Source organism: Marmota flaviventris, chromosome 17 (assembly GCF_047511675.1).
Source record: "Marmota flaviventris isolate mMarFla1 chromosome 17, mMarFla1.hap1, whole genome shotgun sequence".
NCBI classification, from domain to species: domain Eukaryota; kingdom Metazoa; phylum Chordata; class Mammalia; order Rodentia; family Sciuridae; genus Marmota; species Marmota flaviventris.
In genome coordinates this window covers 55,683,358-55,706,106 of record NC_092514.1, presented here as the reverse complement: position 1 = coordinate 55,706,106, position 22,749 = coordinate 55,683,358, and the positions used below count along the sequence as shown (strand labels likewise).

General features: G+C 36.4%; 1 protein-coding gene across 2 annotated transcripts in view; it reads left to right on the top strand.

Annotated features, from left to right (window-relative positions):
- Positions 1–22,749, top strand: part of Fbxl20 (F-box and leucine rich repeat protein 20) — a 113,972-nt gene that overhangs the window by 78,374 nt on the left and 12,849 nt on the right. For both annotated transcript variants that reach the window (XM_071603524.1, XM_027923138.2), the window contains exons 4-11: positions 1,285–1,359; positions 3,251–3,345; positions 4,890–4,958; positions 11,447–11,542; positions 13,101–13,227; positions 15,090–15,164; positions 20,113–20,243; positions 22,369–22,429. In XM_071603524.1, coding sequence (XP_071459625.1) covers positions 1,285–1,359; positions 3,251–3,345; positions 4,890–4,958; positions 11,447–11,542; positions 13,101–13,227; positions 15,090–15,164; positions 20,113–20,243; positions 22,369–22,429 — 729 coding nt within the window. The remainder of the gene's footprint in view (positions 1–1,284; positions 1,360–3,250; positions 3,346–4,889; positions 4,959–11,446; positions 11,543–13,100; positions 13,228–15,089; positions 15,165–20,112; positions 20,244–22,368; positions 22,430–22,749) is intronic.

Genomic DNA, 22,749 nt, shown 5'->3' with positions numbered 1-22,749 from the left:
TAACTTTATGACTCTAATATTAAAACTTTTGTTTATTTTGTTTTGTTTTGCAGTGCTGGGGATCAAACCTAAGGCCTTGCACATGCTGGGCAAGTGTTCTACCATTGAGCTACACCACCAGTCCAATACTTTTATTTTTTAAATTTAACAGGGAAAGTTTTTAAAGGAAAATATAGAATGAGCGACAACAAATTAACTCCCACTGGACTCATTTCTCCCTTTCTTACCTCCCTTTTCTTGTTTAAGATGTATGAAAATCTTAAACTTTCCATTGAAGGTGAATGAGGTGGCCTATGCCTGAAATCACAGGGACTAAAGAGCCTAAGGCAGGAATATCACAAGTTCAAGAGCATCTTGGGCAATTTAATAAGGCCTTGTCTGAAAATAAAAAATTGTTGGGGTTGTGGCTCAGTGATAGTATACCCCTGGGTTTAGTCTCCAGTACTGCAAAAATTAAAGAATAAATAATTTTAAAAATAAATAAAATTACCACCGAATCAAGTTGGGGATAGAATGATGATTAATTGAAAAACCTATAAACCTACCTGAGTAAATTGGTAATGAGGAAAACATGAAATACAGAGAAATTATACAAAAAATATATAATTTTCAAGTCCCAAATCACCATGTCACAATTTCATATCTAACCAAGTGATACTATAGATAATAGATATGTGTTAAACAGAGCAGCATTTGGTGTACTGTCCCATTCCGTTGGTTTCACATCTTGTTTCCAATTTAGGGATGGAGCTAAGACTTGTTCTTCATCACCTAAAATTCTGTCTCATTTTGAGATTAGAAATTGGAATCTTGGGCTAGGGATATAGCTCAGTTGGTATGGTGCATGCCTTGCATGCACAAGGCCCTGGGTTCAATTCCCAGCAAAACACACACACACACACACACACACACACACACACACACACCCCTGGGTTCAATTCCCAGCAAAACACACACACACACAAATAAATAAATAAATGTGAAATTGGAATCTTGCAGTTTCAAAATACCTTCTGGCTATGATATTTATCACAACCTGCTGTTTCCCCAATTTCCCTAATTTAAGATATTTTGTAGCTGTTAGTTTCTATACCTACTCATTTTATGAGATAATCTCATTTGAGAGTAAAGCATGGATCCAGGATTAAGGCACACCTGTTGGGAGTAGTGATAGAAGCTAAGGAAATTTTTTGATCTATTTCAGTCATTAGTTGGTTGAATTGTAAATTTGAATATTGTTTTCTTTTCATTTTAAATTTTGCTTATTTCTTTTCTTCAAAATAGGCCTGGAATGTTCTGGCTTTGGATGGCAGTAACTGGCAACGAATTGACCTGTTTGATTTCCAGAGAGATATTGAGGTATAATTTTGTGGTGTGTGGCCCTAATTCTCTTGCAAGTAATTACAACATGGGACAAGTTAGCCTCAGCCATATAAATCTTGTTTTCCCTCAAGAGAGGAACTATTGTTTTCAGTACATCTAAACTTCATGGTAGCCTCCAAAGTTCCCAAGAGTTTATTGAATTTTTGAAAATAAGTGGATTATTTCACTGAAGTAATACTAGAAAAATATTAGTCCTGAAAAGGACTGAAAAATTTTTGGTTTTGCAGTAGAAATGTGAACTTGTATTTTGTGTTTGCTTGTTTTAAAGAAGTCATTTTTGTATTTGTTTATTGAAGAACAAGTACAATTATAACTTATTGGGGGGGTGATATTTGCATTTTTTTTTTCATTTTACTTTTGTGGTACTTGGAATAAAACCCAGGGATGCTCTATTGCTAAGCTATGTCTCCAGTATATTTTATTTTTTATTTTGCAGTCTGGCCTCAAATTTGTGATCCTCCTTCCCCAGCCTCCTAAGTAGTTGGGATTATAGGTCTAAGCCACCACACACCCAGCTACATATATTTTTTTTGGAGGGGGGTATGGGGATTGAACCCTGGGGTAATTCACCACTGAGCTATGTGGGGACATAGCCCTTTTTATTGTTTATTTTGAGACAGGGTCTCACTAAGTTGCTTAAGTCCTTGTAAGCTGCTAAGGCTGGCTTTTATTTTATTTTATTTTTTTTCTTTTGGTACTGGGGATGGAACCCAGGGGCACTTAACCACTGAGCCACATCCCCAGCCCTTTTTTATATTTTATTTAGAGACAGTCTTGTCGAGTTGCTTAGGGCCTCACTAAGTGCTAAGGCTGGCTTTGAACCTGTGATCCTCCTGCATCAGCCACCTAAGCTTCTAGATTACAGGCATGTACCACTTTGCCTGGCTATATTATACTTCAGATGTGCATTTTGGCCCTTGGTGAATCAAAGGTAATAGTTTTTGTGGAGAATGTAAAATGAATTAAACCAGTGTCATTCATTAAATTATTTTTGTTAGAAACAGTTTTTTTGTCTCCTCTTGCTCATCCCCTACCCACCTATTTCACCTTTTAGTATAACCTTTTATCTTTAAAATAGAAAACATTATGACTTGAGTTTGAATTACTTTAGCTGAATTTAAAGCAGTCCTTAGTTCTCTCTTCAGAAGAGTGAACATAAGAGATAACTCATAGTGTTAAGAAGATTGAGAATCTCTTCCCTTCTCTTTCTCCACTTGCCTCTCCTTTTCTCTCTCTCTCTCTGCCTGTCCCCCCCCCCCTCTCTTTCTCTTTTAAATTTCCAGCAGAAACAAATTCTCTTAAGGGCCCACTTGAAGAATTTTTAAAAACCTTATATGAACCTTCCATTATCTTCACAAGATGTTTTTAAAATAATAACTACAAACATTATATTGAATTGTTTTCCACAATTCTTTGATCTTCATGGATGTTAAGATATTTAAAGCAGCACAGCTCACAAAATCATTTACCAACCTTTTAAGTGTTCTTTGAGTCTTGCTATATGCAGAGTGCTATAGTAAATATTTTGGAAAGTATACAAAGATAAATGTAGTTGTTGTCCTTTAGTGGCTATGATTTAACCCAAGGGGGCAGTATACATGCATATAGTGCCATAAAGACTCAATATAGAATATTTTACAAATTGAACAAATAAATAAGAATATAAAGTAAAGTTCAGGCATGTTTTAAGTAGATGGGCTAATCAGGAAAGCATTCCCAAAGGAAGTTGAAATTTTCCTACTTAATTAGGTCTTTGAAACAAGTAGAAACCTTTTCTCTCTGTCCATAAATTGTCAAAAATGAAGATGTATTCTTTTCAAAAGCAATCAGATTGGTCATCTTTTTGTTTACCTGTTTCTTTTTATAGGGTCGAGTAGTGGAGAATATTTCAAAACGATGTGGGGGCTTTTTACGAAAGTTAAGTCTTCGTGGGTGTCTTGGAGTAGGAGACAATGCATTAAGGTAAAAACATAACTGTTAAAAAAAAAAAGTAACTGCTATTAATCTCTTTGATTCAAGTAAAGAACAGCACCATCTCACTCTGAAAAAGCTGAGGAATTTTTTAAATCCCTAAACGTTGAAAATACATCACGTATATATTATTTATAGCACAGAAATGTCAGGTACAATGGGTATGGAGGCACACACACACCTATAATCTCCGTGACTTGGGAGGCTGAGGAAGCAGAATTACAAGTTCAAAGCCAGCCTCAGCAACTTAGTGATACCGTAACTAATTTAGACCCTTTCTTAAAATAAAAAGTACAAAATGGCTGGGGATGTGGCTCAATGGTTAATTGTCCCTGGGTTCAATCCCTGGTAACAAAAATAACAGGAAATAGGAAATATGATTTTAAAATGGTAGATTTCTCATCACAAATGATCCTTTTGGAAACTTGAGAAAATGTATTTTGTTATTTGAATTTTTATTTACTCAAAGATAGGATAAAATTATCTTTGGTGACTTGTGTTTAAGAATTGATGGTTCAGCCAGGGGTAGTGAGACATGCCTATCATCCCAGAGACTTGGGAGGCTGAGGCAGAAGGATCCTAAGTTTGAAGCCAGACCCAGCAACATAGCAAGAACCTCAGCAATTTGGTGAGAACCTGTCTCAAAATAAAAAGAACTGGAAATTTAGCTACGTGGTAAAGTGCCCCAGGGTTCAATCCCCAAGTACAAAAAAAGAATTTATGGTTTGGAAAAAAAACTTATTTACTTATACTTATCAACTACTTTGTATTATACTCAACTGTTCTTATTCACAATACTCTGACAGTAGATGTATAGCTTTTTTCCCTCCACCCTACAACCAATCCTTTGTTTTTCTAGACAACAACTGGATATTGTAATTTAGTTAAATACTAAACCTAACTATCCAGAATTAGCTCAGATCCTACAAGCCAAGGACTTAGTGCAAAGGGCTGCTTCTATTTCAGATACAAGTTGCAAGCCCCATGTTGCTGTGTACTTCTGATCAATGGGCTATAAATCAGGAATTACCATGACCCCCCTCCATGTTTGGTAATTTGCTAGAATGATCCATACAACTCAGAAAGGTGCTTTAGTTATTATTACCATTGTAAAGAATACAGATGAACAGCCAGTTGAAGAGGTTCATGGGACAAGATTTAGAAGGTTCCCAATCACAGGAACTTCTGTCCCTGTAGTTAAGACATAAACCAGCACGTGATTTACCAACCCAGAAATTCTCTAATCCCCATTATTTAGGGGTTTTTATGAGGCTGTGTTATTGTAGTTATAGTTGGAAGACCAAATATTATATATATAAAAGATGTTCCTGTCACTCATTACTCAGAAAATTACAAGGGTTTTAGGAGTTCTATGCCCGGAAGAAGGGATGAAGACCAAATATTAATTTCTCATATCATAGTATAACAGGTACCAGCAACCAATATTACCAATAACAATATCTTATTTTTTTTATATTTCGCATTTTGCCCATTTCATTTGAAACTTGTCACTTTTTTTTTTTCTTCCCATAAAGGACCTTTGCTCAGAACTGTAGGAACATTGAAGTGTTAAATCTAAATGGGTGTACAAAGACTACAGACGCGTAAGTATTCTGTGTTTTAGAATGTTATGTCGTAGTCCATGTCTGGGCTATATTAGTCTAACCCATGGTGTCCCACCATTTCATTCATGGAACACCTAAAAAACTTAAGTTGAGGGCTGGGGATGTGACTCAAGCGGTAGTGCGCTCGCCTGGCATGCGTGCGGCCCAGGTTCGATCCTCAGCACCACATACAAAAACCAAAGATGTTGTGTCCGCCGAAAACTAAAATATAAATGTTAAAATTCTCTCTCTCTCTCTCTCTCTCTCTCAATAAATAAATAAAAACTTAAGTTGAGAATATAATAACCTTGAAATAAACAAATGTATTTTTATAATATTTATTTTTTAGGTGTAGATGGGCACAACACAATGCCTTTATTTTTATGTGGTGCTGAGAATCGAACCTGGGTCCCGCCCATGCTAGGAGAGCACTCTACCGTTGAGCCACAGTCCCAGCCCAACAAATGTATTTTTTTAGAGTTCTATTCTTTTGAAAAAAGTAATAAGTGAATTAGTTATAATATTCATTAGTATTAATATTGTTAATGATAATAAATTATATAATAAGCTCTAGATAATTATTTCCAATTTAATGCACCTATGTCAGTTTCACTGAAAATTTTGCGTAATTGAAAACTTGGGACTTAATGGGTAAATGAACACACAACAAATGTATTTGGCAACTTTCTTGGTTGTAAAATTCTGTCTTTGATATTTAAAGTAAGACTTAAAAATTTATAGGTGGGCTGGGGAGTTAGCTCAGTATGTGGGGGGGCCCTAATTTGGTACTAAGCACCACAAAAGAAAAAATCATAATCAGTGTTTATGCAGAAGGATAATAATTAAAGACCCCAGTGAGCAGATAATTCTATGAAAAGATTAAACTCTTCAACATAGGACTGAACAGTTTAATTAGTACTGATAGCAGTTTTTAATGTAGAAAATAGAGGGAGGATAGAACTCAGTGATAGCACTTCTTGCCTAATATGCATGAAGCCCTGGGTTCCATCCCTAGCAAAAGAGAGAATTCTTCTTGTAAATATTATATCTGTAGATTAATTTGGAAGCCTTTAATAGGAGAAACAGGGGGTTAGGGTGTAGTTCAGGGCCAGAGTGCTTGCCTAGCATGCATGAAGCACTGGGTTTGATCCTCAGCACCACATAAAAATAAACAAATAAAATAAATGTATGCTGTCCATCTACAACTATAAAAATTTTTAAAAAATAGGATAAATAGGAGAAACAGTTTACTAACTCCTTACCCCCACTATTCCTTTGTATGATAAGTTATAACCATAATATATAATATATATGTACAAGGCTATTCATTTTTACTGTTTGTAATGATGAATACTGCTATTTTTTTTTTTTTTTTTTTTTTTTTAAGAACTGGGATGTTTTACCACTGAGCTACAACCCCATTACTGCTAATTTTTATAACAGCAAAAGACAGGAAACTGCCGGGCGCAGTGACTCACACCTGTAATCCCAGCAGCTCGGGAGGCTGAGGCAGGAGGATTGAGAGTTCAAAGCCAGCCTCAGCAAAAGCAAGACTCTGAGCAACTCAGCGAGACCCTGTCTCTAAATAAAATACAAAATAGGGCTGAGAATGCGGCTCAGTAGTTGAGTGCCCCTTAAAAGTTCAATCCCTGATACCCCTTCTTCCCCCAAAAAAGGAAACCATCCTGTGTCTTATCAGAAGAGGATTAGTTAAATAAAAGTGATGAAGAAAATCTCTAGTTCTCTGGTGTGAGTTCCAAGACCTACTGTTAAATGAAAGTGAACAGCAGAGGACTTTGTATAAAATGATACCTTTTAAAAGGGCAAGAGGACTTGGTACAAAATATATCAATATTCATATTTTCAAAAAGAAAAATAGAAATTTCAACCAAAAACTAATAAAATGGAGCAAGGTGCAGTGATGTGTGCTTGTCATCCCAGCTGCTGGGGAGGCCAAGGCATGAATATCACAAGTTAAAGGCTAGATTCAACAGTTTAGTGAGACCCTAAGCAACTTAGTGGTATCCCGTCTCAAAATAAAAAAGACAAGGGCTGGGGATATAGCTCAGTTGGTAGAATGCTTACTTCACATGCATAGGGCCCCTGGGTTTAATTTCCAGAACCAGGAAAATAAATACATACATACATACATACATACATACATACATACTAAAAAGGTTGAGATAGGCACACACCTATAATCGCAGTGACTTGGGAGGCTGAGATAGGAGGGTGGTGAGTTCAAAGTCAGCCTCAACAACCACTAGGCACTGAGCAACTCAATGAGACCCTGTCTCTAAATAAAATACAAAATAGGGTTGGGGATGTGGCTCAGTGGTTGAGTGCCCCTGAATTCAATCATGGTAAAAACAATTCCAAAAGCAATTCCCTCAACCCAATCAAAAGCATCTATGAAAAACCCACCAGTACCAAATAAATAAATAAAATTATAATGGCTGAGGATGTGGCTCAATGTAACGTTCCCCTAGGTTCAATTCCCAGTACCACCCCTCCAAAAAAAAGACAAACTCTAAAGCAGAAATGAAGTTGAAGATTAAATACTTTACCCCAAAAATTATGATAGGATATCATGAATAATAATCAGGCAATACTGATAAAATGAACAAAATTCCTGGAAGGCTTAATTTGCCAAAACTGGCTCAAGAAAAAAATGCATATTCTGAATAGGCCTATAATATATACATTCAGTGAGTAATTTAAAACTGTCCTAACAAACAAGCATGCAGACCTAAAAGGTTCTACTAGTGAATTTCATCAACTGGTGTGTGTGTGAGATACTAGAGTTTGAACCTGGGGGTACTCTATCACTGAGCAACATCTTCACATCTCAGGCCCTTTTTATTTTTTATTTTGAGGTAGAGTCCCTTTAAGTTGGTCAGGCTGGGTTAGAAATTGCCATCCTTCTACCTTAGCCTCCTGAGTTGCTGAGATTACAGTGTCCAGCTTTCCCCTCTTTTTAAAATTAGTTTATTGAGGATTGGCTTTTCTTTAAACAGCTGATGGGCCAGGTACATTGGTGCACGGCTGTATTCCAACTACTTGGGAGACTGAAGTCAGGAGGATCGCAAGTTCAAGGCTAGCCTCAGCAACTTAACAAGGCCCTAAGAAACTTAGCAAAACCCTGTCTCAGCACTCAGGAGGCTGAGGCAGGAGGATCACAAGTTTGAATACAGCTTCAGCAATTTAGTGAGACTAAGCAATTAAGTGAGAATCAGTCTCAAAATAAAAAAATTAGAAAGGGCTTTTAAGTTGTTGATGGACCTTGATTTTATTTATTTATTTATTTATATGTGGTGCTGAGGGTCAAACCCAGTGCCTCACACACACTGAGCAAGCACTCTGCCTCTGAGCCACAACCCCAGCCCCCACAAAAAAAAGGATTTTAGATTGTAACTAAGTGGAATTTATCCCAGAAATAGGACCAAATAAGTAAATATTTTAGTCTTCCTGACCCGTATAGTATGTTATAACTATGTCAGATACAGTTATAAAATCAGCCATAGACAGATAGTACATAAATAAGCACAGCTATATGTTCAAAAAAAAAAAAAAAAACTGTTTCTGGGTTTTTTTTTTTTCTTTATCTTTTTTTTTTTTTTTTTGTCTTTTCTTTTTTGGAACTGAGGATTTAACCCAGGGTTTTGTGAATGGGAGGCAAATACTTTGCCACTGAGCTACATTGCAGCCCTATTGACTTTTTTTCAACCTCTTAAAAGTGTAAGAACCATTCGTGGTTTGTGAGTCATATAAAAATAGGCTTCAGGAATGATTTGGCCATAGTTGAGCTATAGTTTTATCACCTCTGGAGTAAAAGAGACAAAACAACATGATCATCTTTGTGTTTGATGGCCTCCAAATAATCCACACTTCCTGATATTTAAACCATTGTCTAATCATTTCCCCTTGAGAGTTAACTCACCATAGTGACTCATTTCTAACAATAGAATACTGCAAGAGAGATTGGATGGTACTTTTGAGATTAGGATACAAAAAGATTACTATCCTACTCTGCTTTCTCTTGGGGTTCTTGCTCTCAGGGAAGCAAGCTGCCCTGTTATGGTACCTCTGTGGAGAGGCCTACGTGAATAGAAACTGATGTTTCCAGGTAATAGTTAGCAAGAACCTGAAATCTACCAAAAAATCAAGAATAAGCCTTGATTGGATCTCCTGAGATCTGCTAAAAAAAAAAAAAAAAAAAAAAAACACCTAAATGAGCTTAGCAAGGGATCTAAACCCCGTTAACCTTTGAGATGATCACATCCAATGTCTACACCTTGATTGTGGTCTTGTCAGAAACCCTAAATCAAATGAACCCTGCTTAGCTACCTTTAGTTCTGACCACAAAAACTGAAATAATACACTGTCATCTTAAGTTGGGTTGTTGTAGGGTAGTTGACTACACAAAATAGATAACTAATTTATTATTAGGTATAGAAAGCATATTACAATATCTAACGTCCATTCATGGTAAAAACAATTCCAAAGAAATTCCCTCAACCCCATCAAAAGCATTTATGAAAAACCCCCTTCTGGGGCTTGGGATATAGCTCAGTTGGTACAGAGTGTTTGCCTCACATGCACAAGGCTCTGGGGTAAATCTCTCGCACCCCCCCCCCCCCCCCCACACACACACACAAAAACCACTTCTAAAAATGACTGAATTCTTTCTTACTAAGGTCAAGAACAATTACTACACTTTTTTTTGGTGCTGGGGATTGAACTACATACATCCCCAGCCCAACCACGCTTTCTATTTCACATTGTATTAGAGGATCTAGCCAATACAGTAAGTTTTTTTAATGCATATTGGTAGGAAAGAATAGAATGAACCTTTATTTGTATATAACATAATTTATAATATTGTATATAAAAAAAAACATGAGGAAGTCTGGGGCTATAGCTCAGTGGCAAAGCACTTGCCTAGCATGCATGAGGCACTAGATTCAATTCTCAGCACCACATAACAGCTAACAACAAAAAAAAATAAAGGCATTCTGTCCATCTACAACTACAAAAAAAAATTTTTTTAAATCATGAGGAAACTACCAAAAGACGCTTTAATTCATAAATAAGATAACAAGCTCATTAGATATAAGACAATATACCCAAAAAAAGTCTCTATACATTAGCATCAAGCAATCCAAACATGAAATTAAGAATTCCTGGGCTGGGGTTGTGGCTCAGTGGTAGAGCTCGCCTAGCATATGTGAGGCCCTGGGTTCGATCCTCAGCACCACATAAAAACAAATAAACAAATAAAGGTATTGTGTACAACTAAAAAAATAAATAAATATTTAAAAAAAGAATTCCATTGCCAGGTGTGGTGGCATATGCCTGTAATCCCAGTGACTTAGGGGACTGAAGCAGTAGGATCACAAGTTTGATACCAGCAATTGAGACCCTGTCTCAAAATGAAAAATAAAAAAGGATGGGAATGTAGGTCAGTGGTAGAGCGCCCCTGGCTTGGATCCTAGTACCAAATAAAGAGAAAGGAAGAATAAAAAAGTACTAAAACATTTACAGATAAAATAATATATCCAGGATTTACTTTAAAATACTGGAGGGAAAAAAAAAGGAGGGGAAATTGGAGCTGGGGCTGTAACACAGTGGTAGAGTGCCTGCCTCGTCCCTGTGAGGCACTGGGTTCGATCCTCAGCACCACATAAAAATGGATAAAGATAGTGTGTGCATCTAAAAAAAAAAATTTTTTTTTAAAGGAGGGAGAATAATAAAATAAAAATGATTAAAAATAATTTTTAATGTTAAAAAGGCCTGGGGATGTAGCTTAGTGTTAGAGGGCTGCCAAGCGGGCATGAGGCCCCGGATTTAATCTAGCACTGCTAAACATCATCATAATTCACAAAAGGTAATAAGTAGCAGTATTACATAACTTCTTTCAGCCCAATATAATTCGTCTATGTATACCTTGCAAAATCCACTTCTTTCCTTACTGCCATGTAAAAGATTATCTCAAGTAGATAGTTTAAGATGTTTAAGTAAATGTTTTAAGTCTGTTAAAAAGCAGAAGCAAAGATTTGGTCCTCATATTTTACCATATATAGCAGAAACTTATTAGCATTCCTGGTGTTCCTGGATCTGAAGAGTACACATAGATCACTTACAGTTCACATAAGTAATTTGCTGTTAATAGCTATTAACAGCTATTAATAATAGCTGTTAATAGCTATTAATATTTCCAAATGTAAATGAAGCACCATCTTCCTCTGATACAAATTCTCGTATATAGTATTGCCATTCTTTGTGAATGGTATCTGCCTCTTCCGTGGAAAGCTCCCAAAATTTATAGCTGCTTTTTGGAAGGTATGCAAATTTTACAGTTCTGATATAATTTGTATATCATATACACACATGCATGTGTATACACACACATATTTACTGAGAAACATGTATGATATAGTAAGATGTGTTCTTATTTATTCATTATTTTCTCCTCTCTCCATTTTCAGTACATGTACTAGCCTTAGCAAGTTCTGTTCCAAACTCAGGCATCTTGACTTGGCTTCCTGTACATCAATAACAAACATGTCTCTCAAAGCTCTGAGGTAAATTTCTTATACATAAGCATGTCCATTAATAATAATTTCTTAAAAATAACTGAAATGAATTTTGAATTGAAGGTAACTATGTTTTATTCATATATACTATAGTTCTAAATAGGCCTTTTATTTTACCACTTTTCCCAAATTATAATTACAGGAGCTATTCAAGTGAAATGACTAGGGGTAACTAGGATTTCTAAACAGAGGAGCACAGTATAGTTTATACATGAATTATTAGATTTTTATAAAGACTTACTTTCAAAAAAAGAAAAGAAAATGGCCTGTTATTTTAGCTTAATGTTTAAAATATGGTTCTAGAGATAGGATTATTTTCCAGGTACTTTGTTTGAACACAGTCCTTCTGAGCTTTTCCTCATTATCTCATAGCATTGTTATTAGGATTCAACAAGATTATATTAAGCAGAACTATAAAAAGTTGTGCTGATGATAGTCAACAGTTTCTATGTTATAAAAATAACTTCAAGGCAAGCATGGTGGTGTACACCTATAGTCACAGCTACTTAGGAGGCTGAGGCAGGAGCATAGCAAGTTCAAAGTCAGACTGGGCAACTTTGTAAGACCCTGTCTTCAAAATAAGATGAGCTAGTCCCAGGTGCTATAGCACATACCTATAATCCCAGCTACTTAGGAAGCTAAGGCAGGAGGATTGCAAGATGGAGGACAGGCTTAGCAACTTAGTGAGACTCTGTCTCAAAATAGAAAAATTAAGAGGACTAGGGGTATATAGCTCACTGGTAGAGTGTCCCTGAGTTAAATTTCTAGTGTAGTAAGTTGATGATAGGAGTGAGTACCTCAGTTTTGGAAGAACATAGAAAGAGCTGTGGCTTATCTTGGACCAAGAGGTTTAGATAGATAGGCTTCCTAAAGTGACTTGTATGGAGTCAAATTATTAATGTTGAAAATGAACTCAAACCTGGATCTCCTGTCTTTATTTTCTGCATCTTTTTGGTAGGCAGGAGTATTTAAAAGATAATGGGCACGACTCGGTGGTAGAACACTTATGTAGCTTGTGTGAAGCCCTGGGTTCAATCCCTAGCATGGGGGCGGTGGGGGAGTGAGGGGTCCGGAAGGAGACAAACTTCTATAAAAGTTAGGTGGTGTTCAGTGTTTCTGAAGAATAATTTCAATTTTTTCATGCTCCAAATATGAAACTAAACTGATACAAGTGGAAGAATCACAGAAATTCAAAACAGTATACCCTAACTTTAGTCTGCAGAAACAATATTCTAGAAATGTCCCAAATAAGGAAATATACAGAGCCTTTGTAATTATTTTTAACTAAAAGTTTAAAAGTTCTCATTAATACCTGATGGAGAATCTGGGTTTGAATCTGAACTTTTAATTACTCTATAAATTTGAACAAGTTAATTTCCATATCCTATCTATAGTTGAAAAACTATACTGTGCTTTGTAGTTGTTTAAGCTGGATTTGAGATGGCCCTGCTGGTGGTAAAGTCCCACATGAACATTGCAAAAGTGAGACCAGTATCTTTGAAATTGGATGTAGTGATATGCTTGTCTCATTTTGTTTTATCCTAAGTGAGGGGTGTCCACTGTTGGAGCAGTTGAACATTTCCTGGTGTGATCAAGTAACCAAGGATGGCATTCAAGCACTAGTAAGAGGCTGTGGGGGTCTCAAGGCCTTATTCTTAAAAGGCTGCACACAGGTAATACTCCATGTAATGCTTATGAAAATCAGAGGAACCATGAGCTTTTTGTAGTCATCACCAAGATGTTTGTCTGGAGGGAAATGTGAGTTGTGTGTATTTTTTTTTGTGTGTGTGTGTATATATATTTTTTTTTTTTTTTTTTTAAGTTGTCGATGGACCTTTATTTTATTTACTTATTTTTATGTGGTGCTAAGAATTGATCCCAGTGCCTCACACATGCCAGGCAAGCGCTCTAACACTGAGCCACAACCCCAGCCCCAGTTGTGTGTATTTTTGACCCAAAGATATTTGCTTATCAAGCATAAAGTGTTTTCCTTAGAATCAACGAATGAGAGGATTTAGCATCTGACCAAAGATAAATTTCGAGAAGGACAGAGTGGGGCGGCAAAGTAACACTGAAGGAATGTATGCCATAGGCAAGAAGGGTTTCATGCAGCTTAACCTGTACCAAAAAGAAAGTTTCTTTACTGCCGATACTTCAAACTGGATAGGCAAATAAGACAGTCCTGGAAATTTTCTCTTGTTTAATCATCAGGAGTTGTTTTTAAATATGCCAAGTATGCAGTAACCTGTGTTTTATAGTATTGACACTTATCCTCCCAGTCACATCACAAATCCAACATATTTTGCCATTAAAAATTTTGTAGTCTTGGGGCTGTGAATGTAGTTCAGTGGCAGCTTGGTTGCCTCGCATGCATAAGGCTCTGGGTTCAATCCCCAGTACCACCAAAAGGAAAAAAAAAAAAAAAGTACAGCCTTGCTAGGCATAGTGGCACTCAGCTGTAATCCCAGCTACTTGGGAGGCTAAGACAGGAGAAGCTGAAAATTTGAGGCCAGCCTAGGCAATTTAGTGAGACCCTGTCTCAAAAGAAAAATGAAAAAGGCAGGTGATAAGGTGATATAACTCAGTGGGTACAGTGCCCCAGGGTTTTTTGCCCAATACCACCCCCCCAAAAAAAAACTTTTTAAAAACAATCTTATTTTTTCACAGTGAGGAAAGGAATTGACCAAATAGCACCTAATGATCAAGAGTGAATTTAAGCCAGGTTTGGTGGCACATGCCTGTAATCCCAGCTGCTTGGGAGGCTGAGGCAGGAAAATAGAGTTTGAGACCTTATTTCAAAAGGGAAAGAAAAGAAAAGTGGATTTATATGATTGATAAAGTAGGGCTAGTCTCTATCTTATTTTATTAATGGTATGAAATCCATACTTTGGATTCCATTAAAAATTCCCTCATTCTCTTACTATGATAGGAAGAATTTTGTTGTTTGAAATTGAGCTTTGGATGTATGGCTGCCTTAAAACAACAGCTTGAGCTTCTAGTTATTTATGGAATCCTGAAAAATATTGATTGGAATGCATCATTATGATCAATTACTTACCATCTGTTCTCAGCACTGTAAGCATGCCACTGATCTTCCAGCAACAGATAAACACGATGGATTCCTTTCTTGGCTCTCTGTCCCCAAAATTTGTTTTAAAAAAATCTTCATAGGTGGTATTGAAGTGTGAAAATCATTTTAGCTTAATAATCCCTCTGCAAAGTACTATGAAGTATATTTAACTTATCAGAAGTAAAATCCATAAATACTAAGCAATGTTTATGTCATCTTTTCCTTGGTTTGATGATAACAACATGAATTTGATGTGGTAGGAACTGATTTTTTAAAATACTGATAACCCTGCTAATAGTAGGAATTACTTTGTTATGTGAACATAATTTTTTATTTCTGGTTCATTGTTCTTTTGGAACTTGGGTGGCTATACTGAGAATGTATTGATGAATGTATAAATTCTTAAGTCTTTCTCCTTTGAAACATTGTTAATAATATTTTTTTCTTATTTTTTAATCTTTTTAGCTGGAAGATGAAGCTCTCAAGTACATAGGTGCACACTGCCCTGAACTGGTGACTTTGAACTTACAGACTTGCTTAGTAAGCATCCATTCCTACAATGCTTGTGTTAATAATTCCTTTCAGTACTGTTGTTAAGAATTTCAAGACCAGTGACTTTTCCAATACAACCTAAGGGATACAGTAAACACAAAGAGGACTCTTATCTATTTAAGAAAAACTATGTATTCTTTTAAATATATATATTTTTTATTTATTTATATTTTTTAGTTGTAAATGGACACAATACCTTTATTTTACTTACTTATTTTTATGTGGTGCTGAGGATTGAACCCAGTGCCTCACACGTGCTAGGCAAGTGCTCTATCACTGAGATACAATTGCAGCCCCAAAATTATTTATTCTTAAAAGTAAACCAGTATTTAAAATTGCAGTAGCACTTTATAACCAATTATTATGTATTAATGAGTTACAAGTATGAGAAAACACTGACCTAAAACTGACAAGCAAGCTGGATGCAGTGGCACAGACCTGTAATCCCAGCTACTCAGGAGGCTGAAGCAAGAGTATTGCAAGTTTGAGTCAGCCTGGACAATATAGTGAGACCCTGTCTTAAAATAAAAAGGGCTGGAGATGTACCTAAGTGATAAGTGCCCCCAGATTCAATATCTAGTACCAGGAAAAAATAAAAAATAAAAGTTGGCAATCAGTATGTACCCTTTAAATAATTTTCAGGTGATGTCTATATTTAGCACTTTGGCTTGTTCAGACTATCAGCCTTTTTGTGTCTACCCCAAAATGCCTAAATTTTACTCAAATAATTGCTGAAACTATTCAGGGACCTAGAATGTTGACAATAATATCTCTTGCCTAAAAAATTACACATCTATGTTACCTTGGAATAGAAGCCTCTCATAGCAAAGAAAGAAGTTGATAAGGGCTTTCCAAGTATGTGCTTCTGCTTGTTATATCCTCTCCTCCACCTGGAACTGGAAAGCATAGTGGTTGTTTTATTTATGTGATGTGTAAAAGACTACTTTTTATGCAGTTTAAGTTACCCACTCTTCCGTCTTTGAGGAATGGTACTGATGATGATCTAGTTAGCTCCTGAAAATCAAATTAAAAGAATGATACCCCTGCCTTGTTTTGTTTTGAGTGGGGTCTTACTATGTTGTTCAAGCCAGTCTTGAACTCCTGAGCCCAAGTGATCTTCCCACCTCATCCTCCCAAATGCTCAGACTAGAGGCATGCACAACCATACCAGCTTTCCTTCTTTTAATTCTGACCATCTTCCTGGAATTCTGACCATCTTCCTTGGGAAGCTGAGGCAGGAGAGTGGCAAGTTTGAAGCCAACTTCAGAAGCTTAATTTTGAATGTTTACCCTGAAAGACTATGCACAACAGTTATAAACATGGTACTATCATTTTAGAGTTCTAGAAGAAAACTGTTGTGACCAAAACATGACTAAAGTACAATCTTTGATTTTTTTTAACCTTTCTTGGCATATTTGGAAACAAAAGTTGGGCCAAGCACAGTGGCTGTGGAGTCTCAGGCAGGAGGATCACAAGTTCAAAGCCAGGCTCAAAAGAGGGTGGAGATATGGCTTAGTGGTTAAGCACCCCTTGGTTCAATACCTAGTAATAGTAGTAGTAATAATAATAGTAATAATAATAGTTGGATAAATTTTGCTATTTATTTATTACTGGTGATTGATTATTTTTGGTACCAGGGATTGAACTCAACCACTGAGCCACATCCCCAGCCCTATTTTGATTTTATTAGAGATAGGGTCTCACTGAGTTGCTTAATGCCTCGCCATTGCTGAGGCTGGCTTTGAACTTAGATTCCTCCTGTCTCAGCCTCCCGTCACTGGAATTACAGGCGTGTGCAACTGCATCCAGCTCGTAACCACTATTTTAAAATTTTGAGACAGGGTCTCACTAAAGTGCTTAGGGCTTCGTTAAATTATTAGCTTTGAATTTGTGATCCTCCTGCCTCAGCTTCCCAAGTCACTGAGATTACAGTGCCACCACACCTGGCAAATCTTACCATTTTTTTTAAGTGTCCAGTAATATTTTTTTAAATTTTTTTTTTTATGTTTGAGGTTGTAGATGGATAGCATACATTTATTTTATTTGTTCTTTTTTTTTTTCTTAGATGTTGATGGACCTTTATTTTATTCATTTATTTATGTGTGGTGCTGAGAATCAAACCCAGTGCCTCACACAATCTAGGCAAGTGCTCTACCCCTGAGCCACGACCCCAGCCTTATTTGTTCATTTTTGTGTGGTGCAGAGGATTGAACCCAGTGCCTCACACGTGAGTGCTAGGCAACAGTCTGCTGCTGAGCTACAGCCCCAGCCCCACAAATTTTACTATTTTTAAATTTTTAATTAAGCCAGGTGCAGTGGCACAAGCCTGTAATCGCATCAGCTTGGGAGGCTGAGGCAGTAGGATGGCAAGGTCAAAGCTATCCTCGGCAACAGCAAGGCACTAAGCAACTCAGTGAGACCCTGTCTCTAAATAAAATACAAAATAGGGCTGGGGATGTGGCTCAGTGGTTGAGTGCCCCTGAGTTCAATCCCCAGTACCAAAAAAAAAATTTTTTAAATTTAATTGAAGTACAGGCAATGTGATTTTCCTCAGTACTGTCCTATAGGCTTTTTCTTTTAAGAGATGGCCTCACTTTGGCTCAGACAATCAATGCTCCTACCTCAATCAGACTCTTGTTTGGCTGAGTCTATGGGCATATACCATTGCATCCAGTGAGACTATAAAACATAAGAAGGAAGAGGCAGCACAATCCTACAATGCTTTTTCTTTTTCTTTTTTTTTTTAAGAGAGAGAGAGAATTTTTTAATATCTATCTCTCTAGTTTTTGGTGGACACAACATCCTTGCTTGTATGTGGTGCTGAGGATCGAACCCAGGCCGAACGCATGCCAGGCGAGCGCGCCACCCCTTGAGCCACATCCCCAGCCCCCAATACTTTTTCTATAATATTGTGTAGCACAAATTTCATTGTCCTGCTGAATCTACATGTTTGATTCCTGTTTATCTAGTAATAACGATGCAACATATCATTTGTGTAGCGCTTTTTTGGGTACTTTCACCCATATGTAGACTTCATTATTTTTTTTAAATCTTTATTTTTATGTGGTGCTGAGGATTGAACCCAATGCCCCACACGTGCAAGGCAAGCGCTCTGCCACTGAGCCACAACCCCAGCCCCAGGACCTCATTATTTTATACTGATGACAAATCATGTATTTGCCTGGGCATCTTTTTTTTTTTTTCCTTTCTACTAGAGATTGAATCCAGGGATTCTTTACCACTGAACTATATCCCCAACCTTTTTTTGAGACAGGATCTCATTAAGTTGCTTAGGACATGCAATCTTGTCCAAACTGGCCTTAAATTTTCAATCCTCCTGCCCCAGTCTCCCCAGTTGCCTGAATTTTTATTTTTTTATTTTGAGACAGTATCTCACAAAATTGCCTAAGCTGGCCTTGAACTTGGAATCCTCTTGCCTCTAGCTTCTGAGTCTCTGAAATTAAAGGCATGTGCCACCAGGCCTAGCAACATCCAGATTTTTTTAACTGTATTTTTTTGTTTGTATGATATTAAGAAGATGCTTATTTAAACAATGGCTATTAAAAGTTGGGTTTTTATTTTTATTACTTGTTGCTATTGTCCTTGCTACTTAACAACATTGCTTGATTAAATAGTGATGGCAGTGGAGCTTTACTTTTAGGCCTATACAGTTAGTGAATCTAGCCAGACAAATTGAAGTGCTGATAAACTCTATTATGTTAGATGTTTATATGTAACTTTTTTATTATGATATCCTTAAATGTGTATTTTTTTTTCATTTAAAGTAATTTGAGATAAAATCATTTTAAATAATGTATGATTATATCTGAGTTAAACACAACTATTTGTCTCCATTAATTAGGATGTTCTTTATATTTTAATATTCAAACAGCAAAATGGATGCTGTTTTGAGATAGCAACTATCATCCACAGGTGTTTTGTTTTTGCTTGTTTGTTTTGGGTACTGGGGATTGAACCTAGAGGCATTTTTCTTTTCTTTTCTTTCAACATCTTTGTTTGTATGTGGTGCTGAGGATCAAACCCGGACCGCACGTATGCCAGGCAAGCGCACTACCGCTTGAGCCACATCCCCAGCCCCATAGGGGCATTTTTCAACTGAGCTATATCCCCAGCATTTGGGGGGTTTTATTTTTATTTTTCCAGGCATTTCATTGTTATTATTATCATTATTATTATTTCATTATTTTTTTTTATCTTTTTGGTACTGGGGATTGAACTCAGGGGCACTCAACCACTGAGCCATATCCCCAGCCCTATTTTTGTATTTTATTTAAAGACAGGGTTCACTGAGTTGCTGAAAGCCTCGCCATTGCTGAGGCTGGCTTTGAACTTACAATCCTCCTGTCTCAGTCTCCCCACCCATCGTGCCCAGCTTGTTTTTCATTTTGAGACAGGATCTCCCTAAGTTACTTGGGTCCTCACTAAGTTACTAAAACTGACCTCAAACTTGCAATCTCCTACCTTAGCCGCCTCCTGTGTCATTGATATTACAAGCCTGTGCCACTATACCCAGCCAGAGTTTTATTTTTTCCTCCAACCAGTTTCAGTTTGAACTTGTAAATAAATATGTTTATACTATTAAAGTACTGCAGTTCTTGTCTGTTTTCTAGGTTTTAAAATCATTTAATTGAATTTACCCCATGCTTATTTCCATTCTTATTAAGTTAAAAGAATCCCATTATAGCTTCTTGCCTTTATACCAAAAGCAAACCCAGATTCTCTTGCAACTAAATCAAAAGGAACTAGAAAGAAGAAACAAAGTGTGTTCATTTTCTTTTAGGTTTACGATCTGATTAATATCAAACCTGCCTAGATTTCTTTTTGGTGTTGTTTTCATAGAGATGTTATTTTTCCTTATTTTTCGTCTGCTAAATTACTAATACCTGTGGGTTTTTTTTTCCCCCTTGTTTTTTAGCAAATCACAGATGAAGGTCTCATTACTATTTGCAGAGGGTGCCATAAGTTACAGTCCCTCTGTGCCTCTGGCTGCTCCAACATCACAGATGCCATCCTGAATGCTCTAGGTCAGAACTGCCCTCGACTTAGGTAAACATTTCTTCTCTAGTGCAAAAAAATCAAGGAAAAAGAACAAAAGTCTACTTCACTCATTTATTCTTTGGAACTTTGAAATTTTAAGATAGACATTACAAGTCATTGTCCTTTTTGATGCCCACCGACTTGCTTTGTACTTCATTATGTGTAATTGGCATGAACCAAGAAACAGCGGTTCCAAAATTCTACTTGCTATTCATACTAGAAAAGAAAAGAAAAAAAAAGCATTTATTTCATTTCTTAAGAATGAAATAAGGGGGCTGGGATTGTGGCTCAGTGGTAGCACATTCACCTAGCACATGAGAGGCCCTGGGTTCAATCCTCAGCACCACATAAAAATAAATAAGTAAGTAAGTAAGTAAATGAAATAAGGTGCTGGGTTGTGGCTCAGTGGTAGAGCGCTTGCCTATCATGTGTTAGACACTGGGTTCAATTCTCAGGACCATATGTAAATAAATGAATAAAAAATAAAGGTTCATCAACATCTAAAAACAATGTTTTTAATGAAATAAAGATATTTTCTTTAATTAATGCTTTATATAATTCTTTTCTCAAAGATAATTTTAAAGACTCACTCTCGGGTCATTTATGTTGTAGTTATGATGCCAGGTACATAGCAGACAGTATTCAAAAAGAAGAAACAACTTTACAAGAGGAACTTTTTGTGTTGACAGTCTTTTAGAACAGCCTTATTTTTCTGTGGCTCCTTCTGTTAGCTCATATATGGGATTGGCTGGTTATCTACTAAGAATTCTGTATTAGTATGTAAGAATTAGTATGTAAGAATTCTGTATTAGTATGTAAAATCCATATTGATTTTGTAAAGAGCACATGAGAATCTTGTAATGAATGGAGATGATCCCCATATACCTTTTTCGTTTTGGTTTTGTTTTAAATATTACCTGTATAATACTTAGAAGTTAAGCATTGTTTTAGGTACTTTCAAATGTTAATTCATTTAATCTTCATAACATCATATAATCAGTATTGTTATCATCACATTGTAAATGAGAAAATCAAGCCCCAAAAAGTTAAGTAACCTGCTCAGGGTGTCACAGCCAGTAAGTGCAGGAGCAAGGATTCAAAGCCAGGCAGTCTGCCTCCAGAGCCCATGAAACTACTTTTCTTACACATAATAATCATTGAAAAGCAATAAAATTTTTAAAAAACTTTTTTAGCTGGTGAACATTTTGCCTTCAGTATCAAAATTCCTTCATAGATGATAGATTCGTTTTGGTCAAAATCAATAATATCAGAAGTCTAAAACAGAGTACTTCTTAGGAGATAGGGAAGTAACCAGACCTCTCTCTAAAATATTAAACACTATCCTTTCCTGTATTAAAGCAAGGGGTATTCAGCTCCATCCTCCCTCTAATGATATAACCTCATTATATCATTAGCCTGGAAAGGCTGTCAAATGTGACCATCACAAAATGTGTTTCAGTTAGTTGCTCTTTCATTGGATACAGCATTCATTTCTACTTTTGATTCCCAAGCCTTTAATTGGTGTTTAGGTTGGTGTGTAACAGTTGCTAAATAGGAGAGTAGCTGCCAGCACAGCTTCCCTTTTCATTGGGTTCCCTTGGGAGCCTATGGGAGGAAGCAGAAAGCTTTCTAAGTATGGATTTTCATATTTGGGACAGACCTGTAATTAAACAGTCCCTTCATTACATTTTTTAAAAGGTATTGAAATCTGAGTGAACCCACATGTAAAACGGAAAGAAAATCTTATTTCAGTAACAGATTAAATAATATAGAATATTTATCGCCATTTCCTTTGTTTTCTAGGAGCAGGCTGCCCTCTGGGGGTAAGCAGTATGCCATCAAGAAGGCTTTTAATGCATTTTGGCATAACTACAAGCTTCAATTTTATTCCTCTCTGTTCTTTGATTGCATCACCCTGAAATGTGGTATTTATAGGACCACTTTATGATGACTCCACAACAATAAATAGCAAGATCCATATATAGATTGCTTAGCTATTAATGTCTCTCTATATTATGAAATCCTTAGAGAATAATAAATTGTTTTCTTAAATTTTGTTTTAATAAAACCAATTTTTAGGGACCAATAGCTTGACTTCCACTTTTTTGGTGTTTTTTTTTTTTTTTTTTAACAGAATATTAGAAGTGGCAAGATGTTCTCAATTAACAGATGTGGGCTTTACCACTCTAGCCAGAGTAAGTATTTTCTCCAGGTTTCATAGGTTTATTTTCTTATGTTTTGTTGGGTATTTTTATTTCAGAAGAACAAGCACCAAGGGAAATGTAGCATGGCAGAATTAGGTGTGTGAGAAGGGGGCCTTCTTCTGTAGCTAGTCTTCCTGAGCATTCTCATGCTACAGCTACAGACCTGTTGATACCAGTAAGAAAACAAACTGTTCTGGAAATTCAGACATGCACTGGGGAGCATGACACTCCTCCATGAAACTAAAGTTCTCCACAGTTTCATAAGATGATAAATTAAGCAGCTGAAAGAAACTTGTTATTTGATATGTGAC